Raw genomic sequence first — 27,968 nt, 5'->3', positions numbered from 1 at the left:
TGTATAACCAGAAAGCTCATTAAGTGCAGGATAGTAAAGGCTGAGCCAATAATTTCTTCAAATCACTTCTGATAATTACATAGAATGTCGATGTTGTTTTCTTGGCAACAGTATAGAAGGAAGTTTGCCATTACCTTCTTTCAGAATTTTTTAAACTTTCCAATTTAGTCTATATAACTGAGATTTCCTGATGGCTTTGCATCCAAATTGTCCCTTTCCATACACACACAGCATGAGCAGTATTAATTGTTTTTATTTCACACAATCCACACCATAGTCATTCCCCAGGTCCCAGCTCTGCATGTGCAGTCCTTAGAGTCAGTTCCAAGTGATGTTGCTGAAAAATGCTGAATGGACTTAGTGAAAACAACAGGAGCAAGACAAGCGGCAGTCTCTCCCATGCCTAAGGCATGGGGACAATGCTACCATAGCAAGGTGAACTAAGAACTCCAAGCAAGATGACAGCAAGGGTAAATCGAAGGACTTCAGGCATGATGACAGCAAGGCGAACTAATGACTCCCAGTAGGATGACAGTAGCTGCTGATTGCAAGGCCCAATAAAAGCAACCACAACTCTCTGGATCCAGGCACAGTGAAGGCAATTTGGCTTCAATGGGTTCAAGGCCGACAAAAGCAAAGCTCCTGTAGGTTCAAGGCATGACAAAGAGAACTTGACTTCAATGGGTACAAGGCATGACAATGGCAACACAGTCTCAATGAATTCAAAGCAACAAATCAAGAACATTCATGAATCGACCGATTATGATGGTTGTTTCCAATAACCACTGGGTTCCGAGCCCTGAGGTAAATAGGCGCTAACTGGTGCACCTTATTAGGAGAGGCAAAGTTGCCTTTTCACACATAGCCTCACCAATCTCATTTGTGCTTCCCTCCATTCAGCTCTGTGCAACCTGAAATTGGGCAGGGATGACAATTCCTACTCTTCTGCATGACTGGCTGCAGCTGCACTTCTCTGGCCTGCACAGCTGGCTGTTCATATGGCCCCTCTCTCTTGGATTCCCCCAACATTCCTGGCTTCTCCTCAATCATTTGATTTTGCCACAGAACCTTGTATGTTCCCCTGGTGCTCCCCATAGCTCCTCTCAGATGTCCCTGGAGCTTCCTCATCATGCAAGCCAATGACCAAGGGAGCCATCACACTAATATTGACCCTACTTAGCTTTTCTAAGATCAGTCAAGAACAGTTAGGAAATGTGGCATAATAATTAAGTAAAAACATAACTGACTCAAAATCACACTGCAAGCTTGTTCATTAACAGTTCCTCATCCAACTGGAATAAAGTGTTAAGTGGAGGGCCACAAAAGACAATATTCATACCTGAACTCTTCAGTATTTTTATTAATAATTCAGATGAAGAAGAGCAGATCATGTTTACCAAAATTGAATGAAGCAACAGATTTCTTGGAAAACAGAAATAAAATTACCTCAATAAGTTATAGAAACAGGTTGAAAAGCAGAATGAAATGTAACAAAGACAATTTCAGAGTACTTCACTATAGAACAGAGTTTAGGTACACAGTTTTAAGATAGGATATTTTGTTTGGTAACAGGATTTGAAAAAGTCTGCATAAATAGAAGTATATTTCCTACATCAACAGAATTTATGGTGCCACTTGATTCTACATAAGGGAGACTCTGCCCTGACTTTTGGCAGAGACTAATCACTGAAATAAACTAACAAATAAAAAATATTGCGTAAACTGGACCATTAAGGAAACTTCCTAGGTCCTATAATTCAGAATAGAAAAATGTATCAACAAATAACATGGTGTGTACAGAATATGTGCATGGGAGCATTGTGGATAGGTGCACTTGCATATACTTTTATATGATAATAGTTTATTGGAATAATGCATACTCTTCACAAAACAAAAATAAGCCCTGTGATATGATCATCAAAAATAGGTCTTTTGGCTACTTTAGAACTAAAACTACTAATACATTTCAGTGTAACATGCAATAAATTTGCTAATCTCGTTTGCTACACTTTTTTCATTTCAGCAGCAGTTAAACCCAAATGCCTTTTATGGAATAGGGATCTAGGACTAAGACTTAAATTTGCTAAACTGTAAAATGGGACTGGACCTTCCATTATCTGCTCAACTGCTTCTAGCATATAATTCAGTTAAAGCTGATATGCTTTCAGATTCAGATTCAGGAGCAGCTAGCTGCAGTTAGAAACAAATAAGTCTGTTTGATAGCTCAGAAATAAGCCTTAATTAGGTACTTCCTTATGGAACTATTACAGAAACACTCCGGATGGTATCTCAGCAGGAACATTTTTTCATTAGTATCACCTACTTGCTTTGATAAACAACAGATCAGAGATTAAAAAATGGTAGTAAGTTTGTCACGTTCCTTATATTAAAAAGACAAAGAAATTAGATTTTTGAAAGTATGTTAAAATTGACAACTCTGTACAATCAGAACTTGGCATGATTATTTTTCCACTCATAGCAATATATTATATGGGAATGAATTCACTCCATATATCCATATATTGGGAAATCCTGATAAAAATAGGAAAGCAAGGACAGAAGGAAAACAGAAAGGGAGGGGGGACAATGGAATAGATAGAGGGAGGGAGAAAAAGGATTGTGTGAGTAGTATAATTAAAAAATGTCCAGATGGAGACGATGATGGTGGACTCAAACTCTGCCTTTTAAAAAGAGTGTTATGTCTGCAATGGACAGAAAAAAACAAGCTTTGTTTGCACCATCTTGACATTTTCACCAAACCCTGCAGATATCCCTGGAGCTGGATAAGACTTTATTGCTCCATCACCCTGGCTAATTTGAAGAATGCTATGAGAATGCCAGACAACATCAGCTTCAATTTAAAACCCACCCCCGGCACATTTAGATTTTTTCCCCTTCTCCAATTATATTTCCTCCTTACTTAAATAAAATTCAGAGCACTAAACTTTTTGTACTTTTTTATACATTTTAGGATGGAATTCTTCATTTAGTTGTTTACTAATGCACCAAAAATTCTTCCATTATGTGTTACTGAAGCATTACTTCCACATGATCCATCAAGCATATATAAAGATTGTAGCTTAATATCTTATTAATAGTATAGAAATAAATGTATCACAGAATTTGCCCAATATGTAACAGCTGATAAGGAACTGGAGGCATATCACAGAGCAGCTTTGATTTCTTTATTTAGCTGCAGAAAAACAATGTAAACTAACCTTACTCAGAATATTGCATGAGATAGCATTATAGTGCCATCTAGAGGAATATAATATATATTTAGAAAAGCTGATATCACATAACTAGGTAAATTGCAAATTTGGGTAGAAAAATCAAATGTAATGTATATTGAAATGTAATGGGAATGTTATATAATCCAAAATATAGGTTATTACTATTTAATTAGCATTAATATTTATATAAAATTCAGCAGTGAATTTGAGTATAGATACCTTATGTAACACCTGTAGTGAAACAGGAAGCCATTGTTCCTGGCTATCACCAAATAAATAAGTGAATTAATAAGTTTTTAAATTAATAAACTACTTCTTTTTTGCATTTTTTTTCCTATAAGATTGAAATCTTTAAGTCTATAGTAAAGTGGCTTGAAATGTGAAATTTCTATAGAAGCAGGGCAGGTTTTTCATCATGGGTACCACTGCCATCACTTCAGATAACAGGCTTCCTTTAGTACCCAAAAACAATAGTGACATTTTTTTCCTTCCCAAAAACTTAAAGCAAAACTCTGCACATTTGTTGTTTTAAAGTCTGCCCTCCCATGTGCAGTGAAGACCAAGCATAAAAAAGAAGGTCAGTAGGAAATGATTGACTGTGAGAAAGGTCTCACAATACATAAAGGAATTTAACTAGTCCATAGGTTGGATTTGGATAAAACCCTCATTGATCAGAAGTCAACAATCTAGGACAGTGATGACTAACCTTTTTGCCATCACGTGCCAAAAGTGGCGGGAGTGTGGATGGTGGTGGTGTCTTGCCCACGTGTTCCTACACACTCTTGCGCTCCCCCCGCTTTTGGCACACTGTGGGCCTGGTAGGCCTCTTTTTTTGCTCTCCCCAGGCTCCAGAGCCTTTCTAGGAGCCTGGGGAGGGCAAAAACAGCTGGAAATGGCCCATTTGCCAACTTCCGGTGGAGCCCGAAGGCTCACTTTTTGCTCTCCCCAGGCTCCAGAGCCTTTCTAGGAGCCTGGGAAGGGCGAAAACAGCCTTCTCCATCCCCTCGGAGGCCAGAAACGGCCTGTTTGCCAACTTCTGGTCCCACCAGAAGTTGGCAAACAGGCCGTTTCCGGCCTCCAGAAGGTCTCTGGGGGGTGGGGAAGGCTGTTTTCGCCCTCCCCAGGCTCCTAGAAAGGCTCTGGAGCCTGGCGAGAGCAAAAAACGGGTCTTCCTCACCCCATCCAGGCCCTCTGGAGGCAGGAAGCAGCCTGTTTCCCTACTTCTGGTGGGCCCAGAAGGCCCGAAGAAGCTGAGGTCGCATGCCCACCAATATGGCTCCATTTGCCACCTGTGGCACGCGTGCCATAGGTTCGCTATCACTGATCTAGGAGATTGTGTATGTCTTTTGCCTGAAGCAATGTCACTCTTTGAGAACTATAAATGGTAAAACATGGTCCCTAACTTAAAAACAAAGTCATTTGGTCTTGCTCTAGTTCAACCTTACATGTCCTGTTGTTAGTTTCTCTAACCCCCATACCTTTTACCTTAAGCTACTGTATCTACCCATAGCTTTTCAGACTCCAGCTATCAGAACAGGATATTATCAGAGTACTGATGATCCTGTGTTGATGGATGGCCACACTCATTAGTTTCATTTAAATGCTAAATAGTAAAGATGGGGAAAACATCGAGCCCTGTGGGACCATACAAAGCAAGGATCTTGAGCTGGATCTTACCCTACCTTCTAAGTGGAACCAACTCCAGGGGATTGTAAATCAATGCACTTTTCTCCACCTCACCTTCTGAAGATTGTCCAAATGGATACCATGATAACTGGTAATGAATACTGCTGAGAGATCCAGTAAAACAAAGAAAGTCATATCTACAAGCATAATCAATACTGTCTTAGTGCTGTATCCAGGCCATAAACCAAATTAAAAGAATGCAAATAATTATCTTCTCCAGACCTTTGAATTTTGTTGCACCTTCAATCTCTAAAAGGAAAAGAGATTTGAAACAGGTTGAAAATTACCCAAAATTCCTGGGTCCATTGATGGTTTATTGAGGGGTAGAACAATGTTTTCTCTAGGGCTGGCAGGATAATTTTGTCACTTGAGAAAAAAATAACCATTGCTTGAACCCTCCCAGAAGAGCTTGAGTGATTGAGGTACAAGTATCTAATTCACAGGTACCAGTACTGACATTCTAAGGATGCCATCTAATTGATTGAGATTCACATATGTAATGTTTTGGACTACTTTTTGCCCTTAAGAAGGCAAATAGTGACAAAAGGAATCTAGTTGAGCATGCTTTTTTAAATGCATAATTGTATATTTAATTGTCCTCTTGTCTGCATACAGATTTTGATAAATTCAACATCTTTGAAAGCATTTACAGATTTAGACTCAAAAATTTAGTTTTTATTCAGTTTAGCTGTTTTTGTTCTTCCTGTCACACTAAGTATGGAAGAAGATGAAAGAATTTTCCCATCTGACTAGAAATGTATTTATTCAAGCACACAGTAACTCAGCCCACACACGCTATCTGAGCATGTGATCAGAGTAAAATTCTTGCCTTATCATATGTTGTAAGATGGCATATTTGATAAAATTCTAACCTTGCAAAAGAAATACAGTATTCTAAAATAACCTAAAAATCGACATTAATCCATTGCTTTGAATATATAGTTTCTAGAAGCATATGGCTGACTACTGCAGGATAATGGTTTCTGCTTAGAAGTACTAAGTATAATCCTTGCTATTTTCTGTTAAAAGAAGCAGCAGCAGCAGCTGTCAGAGGATGAAATAGCCTTCTATTTGCCTGTTAACAGTATAAGGCCATTGATCAGATCCAGTATAAGGCAGTTACTGAATTTCAAGGATGAAAGATTAGCCAGTTCTTATATTCTCACATTCTACTACATTTATAGTTTTTGTGTAGGAAAGAGGCAAGCAAGCCAGTTCTGCTTGTTATACCTAAGTTTCAGAAATAGAAAACAAGTATGTAGTAGTTTCTGCATGACAGTATAGCAGGTGACAGCTCAGCACTATCACTTCAAAATCCCCAGTGCTGAAAAAGAATCAGCCATAGACTATCTTGAGCATTCCCTATTTTCCTCTTGCAGCTGTTCTCCTATCCTAATATCAAGAGTACTGAGAGCAAGGAGGAGCTTCAGAGAAGCTCAGGCTTCATTATACAAAACCTGATTATCACATGAAAATCTTATAAATTTTTGAACTAAAGAATATAGCTCTCCAGCCCAAAAATTTATTCATTTTGTCAATATTGTCCATGTCTTAGGTTTTTCTTTGTGGGATCTGAGATGCCACAAACTATCTTAAAAGGTCACCATTCTCTCAAAAAGGCAAAAACTGAGATTAATAGCAGGGTTTATATCATAAGAACTAAGATACTCCACCCATGCCTTCTGACAAAAGGACTTCCAAGCTATCTAACTCTATACATCATAAACATTTTTATTTTCTGTTTCCTTTTACAGAAAGTGCTTGATATTTGGGAGAGGAGCAGGGAAAGGCAAGTGGCTCTTTGAGTTGCACTTTGTCTGACAAAAGATCATAAACAAGCCTCTAGCAGCACTTCCTGAGCCAAGCAAGGCAATTTGTTGAATCATTTCAGCATAAAAAATTGATGTGACAGGCCCTGCTTTTTCACCAGGCAGAAAAATAACTCATTGCTTCAGCTTCATGCAGGTGCCCAGTATGGAGTAAAACAGACATGGATGAACTCTGAGAAGTTAATCAGGCTCCCAGAGGGGTTCAGGAAATCATACAACAAAGATGTTGATAGATCATGTGTCGAAATGACCTAATAATTACTTTAACAGATGAGAGGGGCTTTTTCCCCCCAAGGCAAAACCACTTATCATTTTTTTAAAAATGTCAGCAGAATTCGCAAAGCTTCAAAAACATAGATGTTAGACTGCTTTCAGTCGCTCCTGGAAAAATGTTGGAACATATATAAACATTGTGCTCAAATGTACTTCTCTATATCACAGAGCAAGTAGCTAGTGCTTTTATTGTAAATTATTGTAAGGTTTTCTTTCATTTCACTCTGGCTGTTTGGACATTTTAAAAATGGCATTACTAAAGTGAGCCGAACAGAAATACAAAATGCTCAGGGATTTTAGCAAATCAGAATGAAAAGTCTCTTCTGATAAAGCATATTATCTCACTGCACTGCTTACTTTGTTTTCTCTTGTTACTTTGTTAAGCTGCTTCATGATTTACCTTATTAAGAGCCATACATTAATAATACCAATATTAATTTTAATGTATAATCAATACATTCCATTTTGATCCTAGGTCCACTCCTAAGGTGTGTGTTCATTCCTTAATGTCCAGAACATTATGTATCAAGGATAGTTGAAACCTTGTTCACTGAAAGATAAGCAAACCTTCATTTGAAATATACATTAACATTTTAGTAGAATTTACCATAACAATAACAGGCACACAAAGAATCTAAAAATTAACCATAGCAGGAGAAAAAATAAATTCTAAGGTTAAAAGCTTTAGAAAGAAAAATCTTTTGTCTGGCATCTAAAAGACATTAGCATGGGCACCAGGTAAGCCTTTAGAAAATGGTTTGCCTCTATTATTATTCACCTCAAACCAATTTTGCTAGAAATATAGTGAACCCTCCTTCACCTGAGGAAATCAGGGCAGCTTACAAAAGCTTACACCAATGCTAAACTTACAAAGCATCACATTAAAAAACTAAAAAAAAGGGAAACTAAATAAACCCACGTAATATTTCAAAATACACATGCAAATAAGTACGTTTTATCCCAGGGTGCTAAAATGATGGCAATCTCAATACCACTCAATCTTTCAGAGAAGTACTTTCTCAAATAAGGAACTGCCAGAACAAGAAAAATGGCTTACTTTTGAGTTTTCAGATAAGGAGCTTTTTCTGACAAGTGAACTGAAGGAAGAATATTCTTTAATGATCTCAAGACATGAGATCAGACAAGTGACCTTTTTTGTATTTGAATCCAAAGCCACTAGCTAGTAATTATGCTATTTTAAAGTAAGTTTGTAGGGGACAACCTGTACAAAGGAAAACACCATCAATCTTCAAACAACATCTTGTTTATTTAGCAAGCAATTTCTCTTCATTCTCTAAATACCTGCTGTGTTAGAGTACAAATAAACATATGAGCAAAAAGTAGTAATCAATATGCAGTAGTAGTTATAATAAAACTACAATGAAATCAATCTGAAATGCAGCCCAAAGAATAAAGCCTATAGTTAAAGATGTCTTTAAATATTTTAAGACACTGCTTGCTGTTAAAGTAAGCACGAGGACTTGTTTAATCCCGCATGAAAAATATAAATTGGTATGTTCCCTGCCAGAAAAAAAGAAAATCAAGGCTACAGAACTTAATCTATAGTTTCCAAGTATCCTACTGATCACCTGTATCCTGCTGATCACCTTTGACTTCAACACGGATTTTACCATATTTGCTTGGCTATTTTGCTCATGCAGACAGAACCCTTTATAACCACAATTTGGTCCTCAATCAAATTAGCCTTAGTAACCCCCTTCCTGAATCTTAGTATGTCTAAATCAGAGGTGTCAAACTGGTGGCCCACGGACCAGATGCATCTAGGGTTGCCAGGTCTGCTTCCAAAAAATAGCGGACAAGCGGGGGAGGCGGGGGGGTTAAGTAGTAAAAAAATAAAAAAAAATTTACAATTAAATTATATATTTTCTTACAAACATTTTAACATGTATTAAAATAATCACTTCAAAACTTTACTTAAAATTCAAAACATCAAATATATTATAATAAAATGTAAAATATTAAATTACATTTTACTTTGCTGTCGTGTGTATTTTTTATTTGACTGCGCAGCTTTGATCAATTCTTTGTGTTTAAGGAATAATTCTTTAATTTCAGTACAATGTTGAGAAATATTAAAAAATATACAAAGTTCACTTCAAACTAATGGTACAAGCAGTCGGTTACGTTCGTCAGTCCACAAATTTCCATGAAGCTGAAAATTCGTTCAACGTTTGCATTTGATACCGGAATTGATGCACAATACTGGAACAGTTTCAGTAAACTCGGAGCTGGCTCTTTCTTGAAAAAGTACGTCCACTTATCAAGGGATGAATCGCCCTGTAGATGAACATAAACTTCTTCTAAGGCAGAAATTTCATCGAAAAGAGTGTTGGGTGGAAGTTCTTCTTGCCATGGTGATAATAACCAGATGTTCGTCATTTCTTCTAAAGTTGGAGGATTATTGCGATCAATTAGATTGAAACAATTTAGCGTCTCATATACTGAATTGGTGAAATTATACCACTTTTCTAGGTACGCAGTGGCTCTTTGATACACGTTGATGGCTTTTTTCTTGAACTTTTGCACGGCATTCTCAGGCAAATGTTTTTTACGTAAGGCAAATAAAACTTTCATTCCAAAAAACTGCTCATCGTATTTTTTGTCTCATTCTAACTTATGAAAAAAAAGACAAAACGCGATTCTCCTATCCTTATTCTCTTAGACTGTACAGCTTTAGATTACGTACGATTTCATCATAAAGCTTTTGAATAAAAAAAATGTCCACTATTTTGTGAAAAAAAATAGTGAACATAATGTGAAAAAAGCGGACTGTCCACTCAAATAGTGGACACCTGGCAAGCCTAGATGCATCATGCACAGGCCATACCAATCCCAGCTCCGCGAAGGGAGAAAAACATCATGAAACATCACGTGACAGGAATGTGACGCCACAAGTTTGCCACCTGTAGTCTAAATAGCAATAGCAATAGCACTTAGACTTATATACTACTTTACACTGCTTTACAGCCCTCTCTTAGCTGTTTACAGAGTCAGCATATTGCCTCCAATAATTTGGGTCCTCATTTTACCCACCTCGGAAGAATGGGAGGCTGAGTCAACTTTGAGCCTGGTGAGATTTGAACTACCAAATTGCAGGCAGCTGGCAGTCAGCAGAAGTAGCCTGCAGTTCTGTATTCTAACCACTGGTCCACTGTGGCTCTAAATCCATGATCCTTGGACTTTATAGCTTGACACTTATATGTACTGGAGATTGAGCTTGAGCCTTGGCTGAAATGTCTTCAGACAGGTTTCCTTCGAAGGTCACTTGGCTCCAGACTGTTCTTAAAAGCCAAGATGAGAGAGAATCAGTAATTCAAAGTTTTCTCTAAATACAATCTCCAGGTCCTCAGGTTGCATATGTAAAAACTGATCTCATAAAAGCAAACTAGATGATACTCTTGGCGTCAATTTTAATTAGTACTGAAACTGTCACAGCATGCCTCCGAGAGTCTGCAATTTCTTTAGTAATATATGTTTTTAACAACCCAATCATTACTCCCAAAAGCTCAATTGGACAGCTAATTGTGAAGACAGTGCCAGTGACATTTGCACACTCGCAGCCTGAAGCTGTTGAGTCACAAGCTGTACCCACCTGAGAATAATGACTCAGGTCACAACAGGTTACTGCTTTAAACAAAGTTTGTTTATTTATTTGATTTCTATAATCATGTGTCTCAACAAGTTCCTCTGGGTGGCCTCTATCATAAAAACATAAAACAATTAAAATAAATAGATATGGTCATAAAGTAAAACCATTGCCACACATGTTAATATAGCTAAGAAATGGGGTCCCTAACATACTTGGCATCTCAGACTCGGGCACATAATCAAGACTTGACAAAAAGGCCAGTAGAGTCAGTGTCATTCTAATCTCTGAAGGGATGATATTCTAGAGCAAGGATATCTCACCCAAAGGCTACAGACTGGTACCAGTCCGTGACCTGTTAGGAACTGGGCCGCACAGCTCGACATGAGCATCAGGCAAGAGAACGAAGCTTCATCTGTATTTGTAGCCACACCCCAGCACTAACATCACTACCTCAGCTTCACCTCAAATCACCATGGATTAGATTTTCATAGGAACATGAACCCTATTGTAAATTGCACATGCAAGGAATCTAGGTTGCACACTCCTCCTTTCCCCCACCTGGTTCATGGAAAAATTGTCTTCCACGAAACTGGTCCATGGTGCCAAAAAGGTTTTGGACAGCTGCTCTAGAGGGCATCCTGAATCCTGAAATTTGAGATTGTGATAAGTCTTAAAACTCCATGTGCAGAGATTGCCATGAGTCATTGAGAGAAAATGACATCCACTCCTTGAAATAGAAGAATCCTCGAATTCCCACTGCTGAAGAGTATGTCCTAGATTCCTTTTTCTTGTTGGATACAAATCTCCAATCCTGGATCTGGATACCTTTAACTTTACATTCTTGTTCCTTCTTGATGCCTTGTCCTGTAAAAGGATCTTCGGCTTATAATTCCTGGACTTTCATAGATGATTTCCACTTCAGATTACAGTACTGTATGCAACAGACCTTCACTTCTTTGTTAATTTAAGTCACAGCTATAAATTAAAGCTGATTGAAAGTTGCCTGCAATTGCCCATAGACGTTGTTGCATACTTATGTTGTGACAGGATTTATGGATAAGTGGGGGTTGCAGAGGTTATGCAAATAACTCCCAAATCTCAAATGCACATTGGGGAGAGGAGTACATCCTGGGCACTGGTTGATCTGACTTCTGTGTGTTAATGTTTGTGGATCCTCTACCCAGAACACTAGAATCAGATGTAAAAAAAGAAAGCCTATGAAACTATCCCCAAACAAAAGAGATGCTTTGTCTGTAGAATCTTTCTCTGCTTACCGTATTTTTCAGTATATAAGATGCACTTCTCCCCCCTCAAAAGTGGGTGAAAATTTTGATACGTCTTATACAGCTAATGTTGCGGTGGGGGGAAAAGGGGAGTTGGTGTGGCACTGATTAGCTGTTATAGAATGGGCCACAGCGGCAGCGAACAAGCCGCAGCAAACGAGCCACAGTGGTGGTGAACGGGCCGCGCCGAATGGCCGCGCTGGTGGCAAACAGGCGGTGGTGAACGGACTGTGGCAGCGGTGAATGGGGCGTGGCGGCGGCGGCGAATGGGTGGCAATGAACGGGCTTCGATGGTGGTGAACAGGCTGTGGCAGTGATGAATATGCTGTGTCAAATGGGCTGTGGCGGCGGTGAATGGGCCGTGGCAGTGGCAAATGAGTGGCAGAGAACAGGTAGCGGTGAATGGGGCTGTGGTGGCAGCAAATGGGCCGTGGCGGCGGTGAATAGGTGGTGGTAAATGGGCTGCAGCAGCAGTGAACAGGCCAGGGCAGTGGCAAATGGGCCACGGTGAATAGGCTGCAGGGAATGGGCCAGATGCACACCTGATGGATGCTGGGAGGCAGAGGCAGATTTTTTTTTCTTGTTTTCCTCCCCAAAAAAGGTAGGTGAGTCTTGTAGTCCAGAGCATCTTATAGTCCAAAAAATACAGTTATTCATAGCCCACGGCTCTAGTGTTATCAATTAACTGATTTATTATAGAATTTTTTATTGGCCAATTGTGATTAGACCCACAAGGAATTTTTGTCCGGTGCATAAGCTCTCAGAGTACATACAACAATAGTAATAGATCATTATCATAGTCATTGTAATAATATATTCATCATAAAACATTAGATACAACACTTAGTGATAGTCATGGATACTAAATAAGCAATCAACATAAATCATACTAGGATTCTAAGTAAACAAATAAATAAATCGTAAAATACAAGCAACAAAATTATAGTCATAAGAAGATAAGGAGATAAGTAATAGGGAAGGTGAGAATAATGATGGAAACACTGCCTTGCTAGATTATTTGACAGTGTTGTGGAAATCAGTTGTTTAGCAGAGTTATGGCATGGGGGGAACTTGTCCTTGTGTCTAGTTGTTCTGATGTGCAGTGTCCTATAGCGTTGCTTTGAGGATAGACATTGAAACAGTTTATGTCCAGGATGTGAGGGGTCTGTAGATACTTTCACAGCCCTCTTTCTGGCTCATGCAGTATATAGGTCCTCAATGGCAGGCACATTGGTAGCAATTGTTTTTTCTGCAGCTCTAATTATCCGTTGAAGTCTGTGTTTGTCTTGATTGGTTGCAGTGCCAAACCAGACAGTCATAGAGGTGCAGATGACAGACTCAATAATTCCTCTGTAATTTACAACCAAACCAATAAATTACTGGAAATATACTAATTGCCTTTTGCTTCTTGCTTCTTATTCTAGGGTTAAACAATATGCTAAGAGCTCTTTGTCATGGTCATTGCCACAGAATAAATGCTACAAGGTGCTCATTGGTAAAATTGGGCTATCTGAATCCTCTGAAGCAGATGGTAATATTCTGGTGATGATAATTTAATTCTATTTTTATTTTAATTTATTTTAATTTGTTTGTTTGTTTGTTTTTCTATTGCTTAACCACCCATCTGCCTCGGAAGAAATAAAAATGTTTATAATGGAACAATTGGAATGAAAAGATGAAAATGAATGAGTATTTCTCCTTCTCCTACTTCAAATTACCACTGATGGGGACAGATTAATAAACTATTTGTCCGCTTCTTTTTTTAAAAGAAATGCTCTCATGTTACGTTTGTTATTTGAAATGAGAAAATACTGATCAGAACTATTTCTCTAGCTTTCCAAAATCCTTCCTGCACCTAGGAATAATAGCATGATTTTAACTACATCATAATTTGAGCATAAATCCTTGCCCGCTTGCTCTGTTGCAGAATCCACAGAGAATCATTTCTGAAAGGTAGAATTAAATGACATTGTTAACCCCTTACCTTCAAAATAATGCCAGGGTAAGCTTTTCTAGTCTACTTCCAAAGTATACATTTCCATGTTTATATTGCCTTAAGTGCTTAACCCCATTTGTGAGAGAGTGCTTCTATTTTTTGCAGGCTAAGCTAAACATTCATTGGCTACTTTGCAAAGAAAGAATTGTACTTTCAACACAGCAGATGCTCACCATGAACCATAATAAATTCCATTCTTCCCCAATAGCAGAATTAGAATAGCACTGTGGCTTTGATCTTTGCTTAGAACAGTGAGGTTTATCAATTTAAACCTTTCATTTTTAAAAAATACGATTTTACCTTCTAGAGCACCTCTTTTTCCTAGGCTTTTTTGAAAAAAAATGTCCAGGTATTCGCTGTTTACTACTTTTGCAGGCATGCAAGATTTCAAACCCAGTTCCCAGGCAGCCCATTTGAACTGCCATTTCCCCCCCTATGTTAATCCAAGACAATATCTACTCTTTCAGCTATGCTTGTAAAAAAACCCCTAAAAAACTATAGTTCTACAGCAGGGGTGTCAAACTCGCGGCCCATTGGCTGGATGTGTCACGTGCTGGCCCCGCCCCCACCCGGTTTAGCGAAGGGGGAAAAAGTCCTGATACATCATGTGCCACCGCTGTGACACTGCGAGTTTGACACCCCTGTTCTATAGGGAACTATAGAATCTGTGGAACAAGATAGAAAAAAGATTTTTTTAAAAAAATTTAAAGTTTATTTTGTGCTTACATATTACATGCACACACACACACACACACACACACACACACACACACAGAGGAGGGTGTATATTGGTGAATGCTTTCCTAGAGCAATTTAATATGTATGAATATTATATAAGAAAATTGATCTGACATTAAGAGAGCAAGTAATTGGCACTATTGCTTTCAATGCTTTCAGATTCTTATGACCAAAATAAATAAAATCAAATTAAATAAAATCCCTGATGTATTAATATTCCCGTAGCAATTCATAGGTAGATTTATGCTTGTACATGCAGCATGTGACGCTACAGGACAGATGCAGTAAATAAATTGCACTTCCCTAAGCCAATAAAGTACATTTAGCTCCTCCTCAGCAATCTTTATACTGAATTTAGATAAAATTAGATGATTAAAGATTCTTGTAATTTTTAAAGGAATCCATATGCTCCACCTCTGTCACATCACTTCAGTTCTTTCCTGAGAAGAACTCCATGCACTTCCTGTTTCTTTTCAAAAGTTCAATGCTATATTTCTAAGAATATTGCTTATTTTTCTTCTAATCTAAAAATGGTCTTCCAAATGTACTGCTGTTATTAAGGAAGTAGGATACTCCTTCTCACAAACAGTGTAGGTTGTTTGAAGCACCTGAAAAGTTTTAAAGTGCCTGCCTCCTAATTATCCATGAAATAATTCAAGAGCCTGAGGAAACAACGAAAACGTAAGATGAGATCCCAATAAAGATACCCTAAGGTACCAATAAAGATGCAATTAAGACATACTAAACCTAATATGCCAGTGTAGTTTATGATGATGAAGCATCTGCTACATTATAAACATAGCAGCCTCACCTATTTCATTCTTTGTAGTTTCTACCAAAATGAAGAGTAGAAGAGGGGGAAAGACACAACAGTGCCAGAAAGTAAGACCGTTTAATCCAAACAGGAAGTAGAGAAGTAGATGAAAAGTTAAGAATCCAGTTCACATTTGTTTTCTCAAATCCATGGTAAGCAAAGAGTATTTCTGTCACTTGGTGTCATTGAACTGTAGCCTGCCAGCAGCAAGGAAAGTCAATTGTAAGAAGCAGATTCAGCATTTTGGATGCCGAGATGCTGAAAGGACATCTTAGTAAACTCAATTAATCTTGTAAATAAATCTTATTTATTTCTCCATTTATTTGTTATTGTAGTCATAGACTCAAAAAAATAAAAGGACAGCTGAAATGTTGGCATAATTATATTGCACAAGTAAACAACTAAGCTTTATGAACAGCATACATATCACAGCTCAGATATGTTGTATGTGAATCAAGCCCAGCAATATCTAGCAAAAATTATCACAAACAAGCCTGTGTACAGAGATTAATAAAAGAAGAAAAATCAAAACAATTGGGTAACATAATTATAAGAAACCTAATTGTAGGTCATCACCACATCTTATATGATCTATTGCAATAGCTAAAAATAACCATTCTAGATGTTTTAATAGAATTGTTTCACAGTAATTGTAATCGCTAATTTAAGGTGACAAGTTAGTGACCAAGTTACTCAGTAAAATTGAGGGGCCAGAAAAAATAGAGTTACGTAATTTGCATATAAGGTGTAGTTTTATCCTTATTTAAAAAAGTAAAGGTTCCCCTCGCACATATGTGCTAGTCGTTCCTGACTCTAGGGGGCGGTGCTCATCTCCATTTCAAAGTCGAAGAGCCAGCGCTGTCCAAAGACGTTTCTGTGGTCATGTGGCCGGCATGACTAAACACCAAAGGCACACAGAATGCTGTTACCTTCCCAGCAAAGGTGGTCCCTATTTTTCTACTTGCATTTTTTACCTGCTTTCGAACTGCTAGGTTGGCAGAAGCTGTAAGAATCCTTGCTTATACCTTATCAAAATAAGCAAAGAAAAATGCTTACAAGGAGATAACATTTTAATAGATTGAATTGCACTGTATGTCTGAAAATCTAGTTTTATTACATAGCTAGTATCTAGTAATAATCTACTACAGAACAAACTTGACAGAAAATACCAGGACTTATCACAAATAAATCTAATCTAATGGATGAACTCTATCACCCTACTCTCCATGGTGAAGCCTTTTCACTTCAATGGATCATTACCCCACTGTTCCCTCTATTCACATTACCTAAGATTCAGTTAGGGCTTCTTCTTGGGCTCAGCTGTGAAGTGCACCAATGACAAAGAGTATTATTTTATAGAAAAAGCCCACAAATCCTATAAAGATCTCTTAGAGATCTATAGTCCTTTTTTTCACAATAATACCTACGGGTCACAGGTCCCATCTGAAATAAAGGAGCTAATTACTTGCAACAGGCTGCATATCAAACAATAAAGGATTAGACATAGAAATAAAATCAGATATGAATGATGTTTTCCTAGTTTTCTCAAGCAAAATGACTATATTTCCTAATAAAATCAGCCACCAAATGAATACTTCATGTGCACAACTTTCACTATATTATCGGCTATGATTAAGAAGCAATATGAATTTTGAATAGGATACAATGACCAGCTTGAAAAAGGACATAAATGAGAGCTCTGAAATAATATTTAGAAACTAGCAGGAGAGAATTTCAATATTCAATATGTTTATATTCAATATTTCAATATTCAATATGTTTATTAAACAATCATACATACAATAAATGAAGAATTTCAAAAGTAAATGTTAGTATGAAGCAACTGAACAACTGATGGATTTGTAATGAATCAAAATAGGAGTTTTATCAGACTAATCTTAATTAATTTACAGATTCATTATTTTTGTTCTGATTAGAAATTCTTTGTAGATTGTGATGAATAATTTAACAAATATTGAATATCTGTTGGTACATTTTGTATTTCACTTCCTTTGATTTTACTGCTTACAGATATTTCCCCACATACAAAAAACCCACATACCATCATCATGTGCATAAACAGTATCTATTATCTTTTAGGAAGCAAATCAAAAAGCTTAATCCATGATAAATTTGTTAAACCTTTAAAATGCCCCCAAACTTCTATTGATTTTATTAATCAACCATGTAAAGGTAAGTGGGAATGAACTTGGAAGACTGAGCAAATGGTTGGTTCCAAGAGAACCATCAGGTAACAGGCAACATAGCCCAAAGCTAGATAATGGGCAGTGCAATGGTTCAGAAGAATCCCTCCCTAGTTTCTTGAGAAGAAAAGAAAATGCGGGGAGGAATGTACATTCAGATATGATAGATTCTGTCAATATAGCTTTACAATAAAATAAATTAGCTCATCAGGTTGTATTTCCTATTTGGTTTGCTTCACAAGACTGACAACCACATACATATTAACAGAACTATTTGTGCAATGCAGTGCAAGGCTTTGATGTCATGCTTTGATAAAATCAGTGCACTGAAGTAGATGTGTGAACCAGTGTGGGGGCCTATTTTAAAATAGCAAATTGAATCAGGTAGTTTGAAAGCACTTTCTAGCTTTTCAAAATCCGTCTCAGTTTTGATTGATTTTCTACTGCTTCTGGAGTTGTTACTATATAATATTGCAGCATCTGTTCCATATATGGGAAGATGACAATATCTACAAGATTGACATGAATAAGTAGAATGCCTTATTAAACTTTCAGCCTATCAAAGTTGTTTAGGAGCAACCATCAACAGTAAGGAACAAGCAGTCAAGATATATGCCACAGGTTACTACTTGATGGAGCAGCAATGAAGGCCTTGGAAAAGATATTCAAATTTTTGTAATACAAAGATCAAAATAGTGCAAACATTGGTGTTCTCTGTGATTATCTAAGAAAGTAAAAGTTGCACCTCTGAAGGAACAGGATATTGACAGTTTTGAACTATGGTGTTGGAGAAGACTCCCAAGTATACCTCAGACAGCCAAGGAAACAAACTGATAGATCATTGAACAAATCAGCCCAGTCCTCTCTCAAGGCTCAAATGACAATATTATCCTCCATTGGATATATTATGTGAAGACCTAACTCCAATGCTGGAATTCCAGTAAACTGAATATGGCTTGGATAAAAGCAGGTAGTCTGGCTCTTCATAATTCCTCTTGCCTGCAATTTTCCAGTCTCCAGAGGGTTTAGAGCTCTGGGAGATGAGGGATTAGTTATTTTGCTGAAATCACGATTGCCATCTTCAAAAAGACACTGGGTTTGCATTCTTTCTTTTCTAATCTATTTCAGAAACTAATTGTAAACTGCTTTTCAGTTATTAGGAACCTCAGGAAAATATTTTTCGTTTGAATTCTTTTTTAAAAAATGATAGGATGGGACTTTGAACTTTGGACGCTAGAGGGAACTAGAAGGAACTAAAGATTATGATTAAAGGAGAAGAAAACTTAAATCTGACAGAGTGGAACAAAATATTTTAACATTGGACTTAATTCAAGATATTTTTGAACAATGAACTCAGAAATTAATTTTAAAAATGTCTGCCTCTAGAAAAGGGGGGAGGGGAATGCAGGATGGAAAAGAAAAAAAGGTAGAAAAGAAAAAAAGTATGTCCCTTCCTTTTGTTATCTTCATGCTGTAAGAAACCTCAATAAAATGTTAAAACAACAAAAAAGAATGTTTAAAGATGTTATGTAAGAACAACTTTTACCAGACAAACACCGACACTGATTTGAAACTGGATTTAAAAACGACATGCTACAAGAATGATATAGAAAAAGATGCTACACAAAAGAAACTGACTTATGTCTTAATAATTAAAAGGGATATACAAATAACAAGCCAAGAAAATGACCTGGATTATTTTTTTCTGGATTTATAAAAGGGGCTTGTTAGAGCTTTGAAAAAAGTTTGTGACAAGGGAAAAAAATGAAAAGAACTCAAGTTCCACATTATTTCAAGGGTCTAAAGTAAAAGTAAAAAGGAAGGGATATAAAGTTGGTTTATTTGATCAAAGTTAAAATAGTTTTGCTGTTGTCTGCAATAATTTTTAATGGGTTTTTGCTGACTGGGCCTGAAATGCTGAAGTTTTGTTTATAAGTAAGACATTGAAATTTGGGAAGACAGCATTTGTTGTATTTTAAGAGGTCATAAGTTACTAATTTTTTTTAATACTTGTGATGAAGGAGGGCATTTCTCTATATATTTGAGTTTTTTCCCTATATTGTTATTTTTTCTTTGCAATATTTTTCTTTTCTGTTTTTTTTCTCTTTATGTTGCAATAATCCAAGTGAAAGATGACTAGCGCATTACTAACTGAGCTCAGAAAATCTTGATTGTTGATTGATAGTTAATTGTAAAAGGCAGAAGCTGTTCACTATTTCAGAATCTCCTTGTTGATTCTAAGGCTGGTTACTTTACCTTCTTTATATTTAGTTGTAATCTCATTTTTGTAATTGTGCTTCAGGACTGGAACATGGAGATCATTTGCCTCTTCAGCTATTAGAGTGATAGGCTATTCTATTGGAGCATGCAGATCATTTGCATCTTCATCTATTAGAGTAGTGTTACCCACACAGTGTACCTTATTAATAGTTATTCTTCTGTTAGCTAAGTCTAACAGCTATTTGTTCAAAATCAAACTTTCTAACTCAGTTTATTAAATACATAAATTATTTTATTCTTATTGAACACATAATGCATTTTCTAAGGATTGATTGATTTATTCTAAATAAAAAAAGCTCATTCTATTTTTATATGGAACCAAAAATTCTATAATTCTTCAACTATAATTTTTTTGATTCTTGTGTCATAGGATTTATCCATTGTTCTCTTTTTTAGATATTTCCAAACTATATCATTAATTTTTTATAGCAATTTGAAATTATGGATTTCATGTTTTCCTTCTTTATATCTTTTCTTCTTTCTTTTTGAATTCTTTGCAAAATATCTCAGTTCTATTGGCCTGCTGCTTTAAGACCAGATAGCCTTGCTTCTTTATGACGATGGAACAAATATTTCTTGGAAACAGATTTCAGCAGACTATTTTATAGTTTTTATGACTAAGTTATTATACTCAACATGATTGTGTCATATTTCCTTACAAGTTCAAACAGATATTAGATGGATTATATTAAATTGATTAGGCTTTGCATATCTTCCTGTTCTAACCAACTGAAATCCAAAGAAATGAAGATCTTTGTTTTAACAGCTATGGTGATGACTAACCTATTTATCAGTTAGTACTTCCTGTGTTACCTCCTAGTTTTTGCATAAGGGAAACAACAAATCATACAATAAAGACTGCACACTTAACAGTTTAAATATTCTTTGTTCCACAGTTCAGTAGAGAACAGGTCATATTTTTAGCTGACTCTTAAGAATTATTCTGCAAACAGTTTTATACATAAATGGAATTTCAATTTTTTCATGGAAATATAACTAAAGAAAAGTGTGAAGAAATACTGAGCAAAGTAGGAATAAATGGAAGTTTCTTAGTACGAGATAGTGAGAGCATACCTGGCGCTCTTTGCCTGTGCGTTTTGTAAGTACTTCCACTTTTATGTAACTAAAATAACTTCTTTTTATTGTTAAAGAAAAGGATTCAATTAGAAGAAATGCAAATGTTCAGTTGAATCTGGTATTGTATAAGGACAGCTTAAACATGACTGATGTTTTATGGACATAGTTTTATTTTTAGATGCTTGCATTTTTGGGAACCAACTACCATCTGTTTTCAGAAAGTAAGGAAATTGTTCCAGGCACATATACTTAGTGGGAGTATACATAATACTGATTCTGCTTTATTATAAACTGCAGTGTATATCTAGCCCAAATTTAAATATAGAAATAAATATACAATAAAATTATATGCTGTTTTTGGAGGTGATACATTTCAAGGATATTTTTTATCCACCAGCTCTCTCCATTTCTTCTTCAAATGATGTATGGTGTAGAAAGAGATATGTAGGATAATATACGTAGCATATATGGAAGCCAGTTCTCATATACGAATTCAACCAGTTGTATGATGGCAATTGTCATTGCTACTGAGCTTAAAGGCAATTCGTATTTATAAAAATTATTTAGAGGCAAGTATATGTAATTATTCCATACTGACTTGGGATGTCTACTCTTTTAATATAAAATACTCTTTGTCAATATAAATACTTCTTTTAATTTTTTTTCTCCTCCAGAATGGTAGAACAGATTTTTCTGTTGCTCTGGAGATGTTAATTCATATATTTGTTCAGAATTTTCACATCACAACAAAGTTCCTATTTATTTAGCTGATATCTATTTCTAGAAAACTAAAACTTAATTAGTTACAGTTTTGTTTACCAGTGACAAATTTATACATTTTGTGCATATTTCTCTTTATGGTTATCAGTTTTAGGCGTATGATTCTTCAGTGTATTTTACTTTCCCAGTTCCCGAACATACCCTTCCCTAATACACTTTCTATTCTAAAAATTAGTTATGAACATCTTATCTACACTTACCGAATCTTCAGGAAAAGTGATGGACATTTTATGATGCAGGTAAGAAAATGTATAATCTATTCCTTATTCCTTAAATGTAAAGAAATATAATTTTAATAGACTCCTACAAAACTTGCATGCAATTTTACTAGTTGGAAGGGGGAGACGCATGTTAAACTAGAATGTGCTTAGATTATCTTTTTTCCAACTTCATGAATTTTAAATTGTAATAAATTATGTTGTTTAATTCTGATTCTGTATTAATATAAAAAGATGCTGAAGGTTATAGTTTGGGGATGTTTTAAAGACATGCTACATTAGCTATAATCATATCTGAAATGAATCTATTTCATTACTTATCTTTTAGATATGAAATAAATTATTAATAAAATATTAAGTGTAAATTTAGCTTTAATGTGCTTATATTTTAGACATCTGAAGGTACTCCAAGACATGTCTTCAGAACATTTAACAGTTTAATTGAAAACTACAAAAAGCCAAATCAAGGCCTAGTAATCAATTTGTGCTACCCTGTAAATCGTTGTCCTTACTATCAAGAAACTCAAACTGTGTATGTCACTAAAGAAGAAGCATATGAGGATCCAGGTAAGAGACAAATAATTATAAAGGTGGTAAAATATTTATATATTTCAAATTAAAAAATGATATATCAGCATAGACTACTAAAGTTTGCTTTTATGAATGAGGGAGAGGGAGAGGAAGGGAGGGAGGGAAGGAGAAGGAAGGAAGGAAGGAAGGAAGGAAGGAAGGAAGGAAGGAAGGAAGGAAGGAAGGAAGGAAGGAAGGAATTCTAATCTGCCTAGAGGAATTATTTAGAGGATTGTTATAAAAATATGGGCAATTATTTTCTTAGCTGAAGTGGTCAGGCATATACAGTATTTTTATAGCATTGTGGGATTGGAAGTGGCTGTAACTATTATTGTCCAAAACTAACATAGTTTTAGGAAAGCATTGGCTGTGGATTTGGTGTTCAGATTACTGTCATATCAGTTACATACCAGATCTGGTGTGATAGAATGCATGGCTCTTCCTTTGCATGAACCAATGAGATATGTTACTTTTTGCCCAGATCTAGCTTTCAGAGCAGATCAGAGTCTCCTCACAGCCACAGCAGAAATGCCTATTCTGTTATCAATAGAATTTCAGCATTTAAATTAGCAGTATTGGCCAAAACCAATAGTGGATCCAGAGCTTGCTTCTTCTTGTAACAACAGCATTCCCTGAATGGAATAGTCTCTCACTGAATAACCCTCATTGAATAACTATCAATACTTCGTTCCCCCTGCAGTGCAAAAGCCTGCATACTGTTCCCACGACAAAATGGAATTTGTTTAGAGGGAGCCTATGAAATTTAGGCAAATTGGCAAATTAGTAAATATTAACTGCTTTCAGATTTGCCAGTAAAATCAATTCATAAGCTGGATACTTATTTAATTTTTCAATTTCTATAATCACTCAATTCAATTAAGTGACTCTGAATTCTAAAAGTACAAAACAATTAAAATAATAAAAAAAACCATCAAAACAATAAGAACACCCACAAGATAAGTACAACCGTATGAGATAATTAATCTACTAATAGTAAAGCCAAATAACCAGGACCCTTAACACACTCCAGATACATAGCCAAGGTTTTAAAGCTTTGCAAAGGCCAAAAGGGCTGAGCCTGTTCTAATCTCTATTCTCTTCTCTGAGAGGAGAATATTCTGTAAACACAGGAGCTACAGCAGAAAAAGCCCTGTCTTATAGTTCCTGCCAGTTAACACTCCTTGACTGATAGGATCTGCAGCATTCTCAATATATTTAATTGAATTGGATGGGTAGAAACTCTTGGAAAAGGACATTCCTTCAGGTAACCTATACAAGCCATGCAGGGCTTTTAAAATGACAACCAGAAACTTGAATTGCACCTAGAAACACACCAGCAGCCTGTGCAGTTCACAGAGAAGAGATTTTACATGTGCCACATAGCCGGCACCATTTATTATCCATGCAGCTACATTTTGCACCTGTTGAACTTTCCGAATGCTCTTCAAAGATAGCCCCATGTAAAACATGTTACAGTAATCTAAGCAAGAGGTTACAAAGAGATGGGTGACGGTGAGCACGACTCTTCATCCAGGAATGGGCGCAACTGACACACTACCCAAAGGTGTGCAAAAGCTCTCCTAGCCACAGCTACCATATCTTGTGTGGATGGAAAAATTCTTCAGTTTGCAGGAAGTAACAATGGCAACATTTCAAGCATGTATACAACTGTCTCCTGTCTCCTATTAAATGGGCAACATGCTAAATTGTTAAACACACCATTTCAAGTACCACCCAAGGCCACCCTATGTTAGGTTCTTGAATAGTTGTGATTATTGTTATCCAGCTAGTTGGACATGCTTAGTGGAGTGGGGAGGCAATAAAATTATGGACATTCATCAATCCCTCTTCTTAACTTGCTCCACATTAAAACAATAAGGACAGGACCAGCTGTTAGCCTCATTACTAATTGCTTGGCAATTAAGGCAGCAGATTTTGGCCCGCATACTTTTTTCCCTGCTGAAGGACTGATGGAAAGTACTTTAACATCTGGCTGTGCCCTGTTGGTCAGTGGTCATATACATACTTTGCATTCTCAAGGTCAAACCCTAGATAAAATATACGGGTGGTCTTTGAGACTTAAAACCATTAAGCAAGCATCAAGGTACAATGGCAGTGAAAAAAGTGACTTATGACAGTTGCAGCACCCTCCAGTCACATGATCAAATGCAACTGGCATTATTTATGACACTTCCATAGGCTTGAAACGAGATGGTAGCAAATACATTTAATAAATAAATAAATTGGTCTTGCTAACTTTTCCAGCCAACAAGCAAAGTCAATGGGTTAAGTCAGATTTGCTAACCGACCATATGATTCACTTAATGACTGCAATGATTTCACTTAACAATCAAGGCAAAATTGTCATAAAATCAAGCATATGCATTTTCTGCAGTGGCTCACCTAGCTGACCTAATCTGGTAAGTCAGGGTCCACCTGCATAAAAGCATAGCAGCAATAGCACTTTGACTTATTTACTGCTTCACAGTGCTTTACAACCCTCTTTAAGTGATTTAGAGAGCCAGCATATTTCCCATAAACTAGGCCCTCATTTTACCAACCTTGGAAGGCTGAGTCACCCTTGAGCCAGGCAAGATCAAACTGCTGGTAGACTGAGATGTTATAACATACATCAGGAAGAGAACATTAGGCTAGATAATGTAACAGTCTGACAGAAGTCTACTCTGTATTTTTTAAGGCACTGAACATCTGAAAGAAGCCAAGTCCTTTAAAACTTTATTTATGTCAAAAATGGAAGTATTAGCAGCAAACAACTAAAAGGCAGTTAGCAGAATATAATATAGTATTGTAAACTGATATGCATGGCCTTATCTGTCTGCCCCTGGAAAAATCATCCCCCTGAAAACTGGATGGTTCCCCCGTTAGTGTTCTGGAGGGCCTTAGACACAACCACTGCCAGACCTTAGACTAGAGTGATTACAAGTTTGTTGATACATTATATTAACTAGATTAACCATCTTTTTATTTATATTGTACTTATTCTATTTTATTGGTGGTGGTTTTGTGTTTTCGAGTTGTATTTGTATCTTATTCTCTGCCATATTGCGAGCCATCAGGGTAATTCTGGAGTTAGGCAGTACCTAAACAGGTTAAATTTAAATTCACATTGTTATAAATAATCTCATTCATCTTTACAGTGGAAAAAAAAGTTCCTTTTATGTCTGTCTCGAAATAAAAAAAAAGAGAAGCAAAATACAATATGCATGTGGGCGTATGCAAATTCTTTAAAAAACAGCTTTGCTTTGGCTTTTTACTAAAACATCAATGCTTTTGATAGTGTGAGAGTATGAGAGTGTGAAAAGGAGTCTACATCTAAGTGTCACATTGGAGTGATACGTTGGTATTTACTGCTGAACAAAGTAAAGTATATTCCTGCCAAAGTGAACTGACCCTCTGACACTTTTGATTGGAAGTGGATTGCTTTTCTATATTGAGGCACTACAACTGAAGGAGACACCATCCTACAAAGTGAAATAGTTAAACATATCTCTATAGGACTGGGGGGGGGGAATGAAAGGAGCTATGGAGATATTGGGATATAAGTTATTTGCTGTGGAAGGGTGGTAAAACATACCATAAATACAAGCCTTCTAAGTTACATTTAACACTGAAAACACAATTCAACCAGAATTTAAAGGAGCAAAAGTAGGAATGGATGTGAGGTTAAAAAAGAAATCATTTTATGTCTTTGCTACAGATTTCTGTTCTTCATTCAGGTTTCTGGCCCCTTGAATTGTATATTGTAAGATAGTTATGTAATAGATAGAATCCTCATTCTATTGAGTCTTATATAGTAAATTATCTCTTACTACTGTGTGTTTAAATCAACATTGATTACTTAAGCAGCACATTGTGAATGTGAATAACTTTTTGCACTGAAATTTAGAGAAATATGATAATCTTTTTCTCATCCTCTCTCCAGATGTTGGTGAAGATTACATTAACGTCTTGCCCGATTAATCTGTTCACTCCATTTCAGCAGGGGTGTTCTATGGATCACACCCATGCAAACTCTTCTATTCACTTCACTGGATTCTGTGTTCATTTGTACTTTCGATAATTAGGTGACAAATACCAATTTTTACTTGCTGGTTTGCTTGCCTGTGTAAAAAGGCACATTTTGTAAAATGCATACATACTTGTATAATCTTCTTTCCATGTACTGAGTACATACACGCCCTGATGAAGTGGACATATGAAAAGCTTATACCACAAAAAGGTGATAGCTTTTTCCATTTTGCAATACCTCATTATATTTTCACTTTAACAGTTTTCCTTTATTTGCACTATTTAACTTACTATATCTGAGAGTCATAAATGCAAGGATCTTTGATCTTTATAATATTCTAAATTGTTTATTTTAGTATTATTCAATATCATTGCTATAAGTAACACTTACAAAAACACAGATATATTTAAATCTCATGTTTTAAGATCACAGTAATGAATATAAGAAACCTAAGAATGTTTATATAGCTGATCAAGTAGCTATGCAAGATTTGGTTAAGAAGTAGCATAAGCACCTCTAGTAACCACCAATTATTATTTAATATGTTAAGCAAGCCAAATGCTTAACTCATCATCATGCTACATCATGTCCATTCAAGAGGCAAAGTTTGGAAAGATCAATCACCTTAATAGTTTATGCCCTCTCAGAAGACTTTGTATTTACTAAAATTGTATTTTTAAAGAAGACGATATGTAATTTCTGATTAAATTATTGGGTCTTTATCAGGGGTGAAATGCTCCCGGTTCAGACCGGATTGCCCGATCCGGTAGCGATGGAGACGTGTGGTTCGGAGAACCGGTAACAAAAATCCCTGCCCCCTCATTGCCCAGCTGAGCCGCGCAATCATCAGAGGCTTTTTTTCAATTTTTAAAAGCATTTTTTCTACAACCTCTTTGGCCAAAAAATGCTTTTAAAAGTAAAAAAAAAAAGCCTCTGATGATCACGCGGCTCAACTGGATCAGAGGCTTTTAAAAGCATTTTTTCTACAACCTCTTCCGCCAAAGAGGTTGTAGAAAAAATGGTTTTAAAAGTAAAAAAAAAAAAAAGTTGGCCACGCCCACTCAGTCATATTAACCCCACCACAACCAAGCCACGCCCACAGAACCAGTAGTAACAAATTTTACATTTCACCACTGGTTTTTATTCTTCTTTGATTTTCTCTTTCTGCATATATATTTCTGCATAAAAGAAACCTGCAAACTCTGTTCCTCAATGCGATGATGATGTCACCTAGCCTGTAAATGAAATGTCTGCAAGAAAAAAGGGAAGCTCAGAGGACACCAAGAAGCCAACAATTATCTGAATTACATAATTTTATTTGGGTGAAGTGTGTTGGTCACTATACAA

At 36.4% G+C, this 27,968-nt stretch overlaps 2 protein-coding genes across 4 annotated transcripts in view; one reads left to right on the top strand and one right to left on the bottom strand.

Moving 5' to 3' along the window:
• TRAT1 (T cell receptor associated transmembrane adaptor 1) overlaps positions 1-27,968 on the bottom strand; it is a 74,104-nt gene that overhangs the window by 40,616 nt on the left and 5,520 nt on the right. The gene's annotated exons all lie outside the window — the stretch shown is intronic.
• LOC117663176 (SH2 domain-containing protein 1B-like) lies at positions 20,870-27,504 on the top strand. The gene is made up of 4 exons (XM_034413117.3): positions 20,870-21,045; positions 21,979-22,042; positions 22,414-22,588; positions 26,535-27,504. The coding sequence occupies exons 1-4, from the start codon at positions 20,912-20,914 to the stop codon at positions 26,570-26,572; spliced, it is 411 nt and encodes a 136-aa protein (XP_034269008.1). The 5' UTR covers positions 20,870-20,911; the 3' UTR covers positions 26,573-27,504.

This window comes from Pantherophis guttatus, chromosome 5, assembly GCF_059756535.1.
Source record: "Pantherophis guttatus breed Tessera chromosome 5, ASM5975653v1, whole genome shotgun sequence".
NCBI classification, from domain to species: domain Eukaryota; kingdom Metazoa; phylum Chordata; class Lepidosauria; order Squamata; family Colubridae; genus Pantherophis; species Pantherophis guttatus.
This window is presented reverse-complemented; position numbering and strand designations above follow the sequence as displayed.

What these genes read in the sequence shown, in the direction of transcription:
- LOC117663176 (XM_034413117.3), top strand. Translation starts at nt 20,912, where the DNA reads ATGGAATTTCAATTTTTTCATGGAAATATAACTAAAGAAAAGTGTGAA. An exon ending in ATGGACATTTTATGATGCAG is followed by an intron (nt 22,043 to 22,413) that starts GTAAGAAAATGT and finishes CTTATATTTTAG; the next exon opens with ACATCTGAAGGTACTCCAAG. An exon ending in AGAAGCATATGAGGATCCAG is followed by an intron (nt 22,589 to 26,534) that starts GTAAGAGACAAA and finishes TCCTCTCTCCAG; the next exon opens with ATGTTGGTGAAGATTACATT.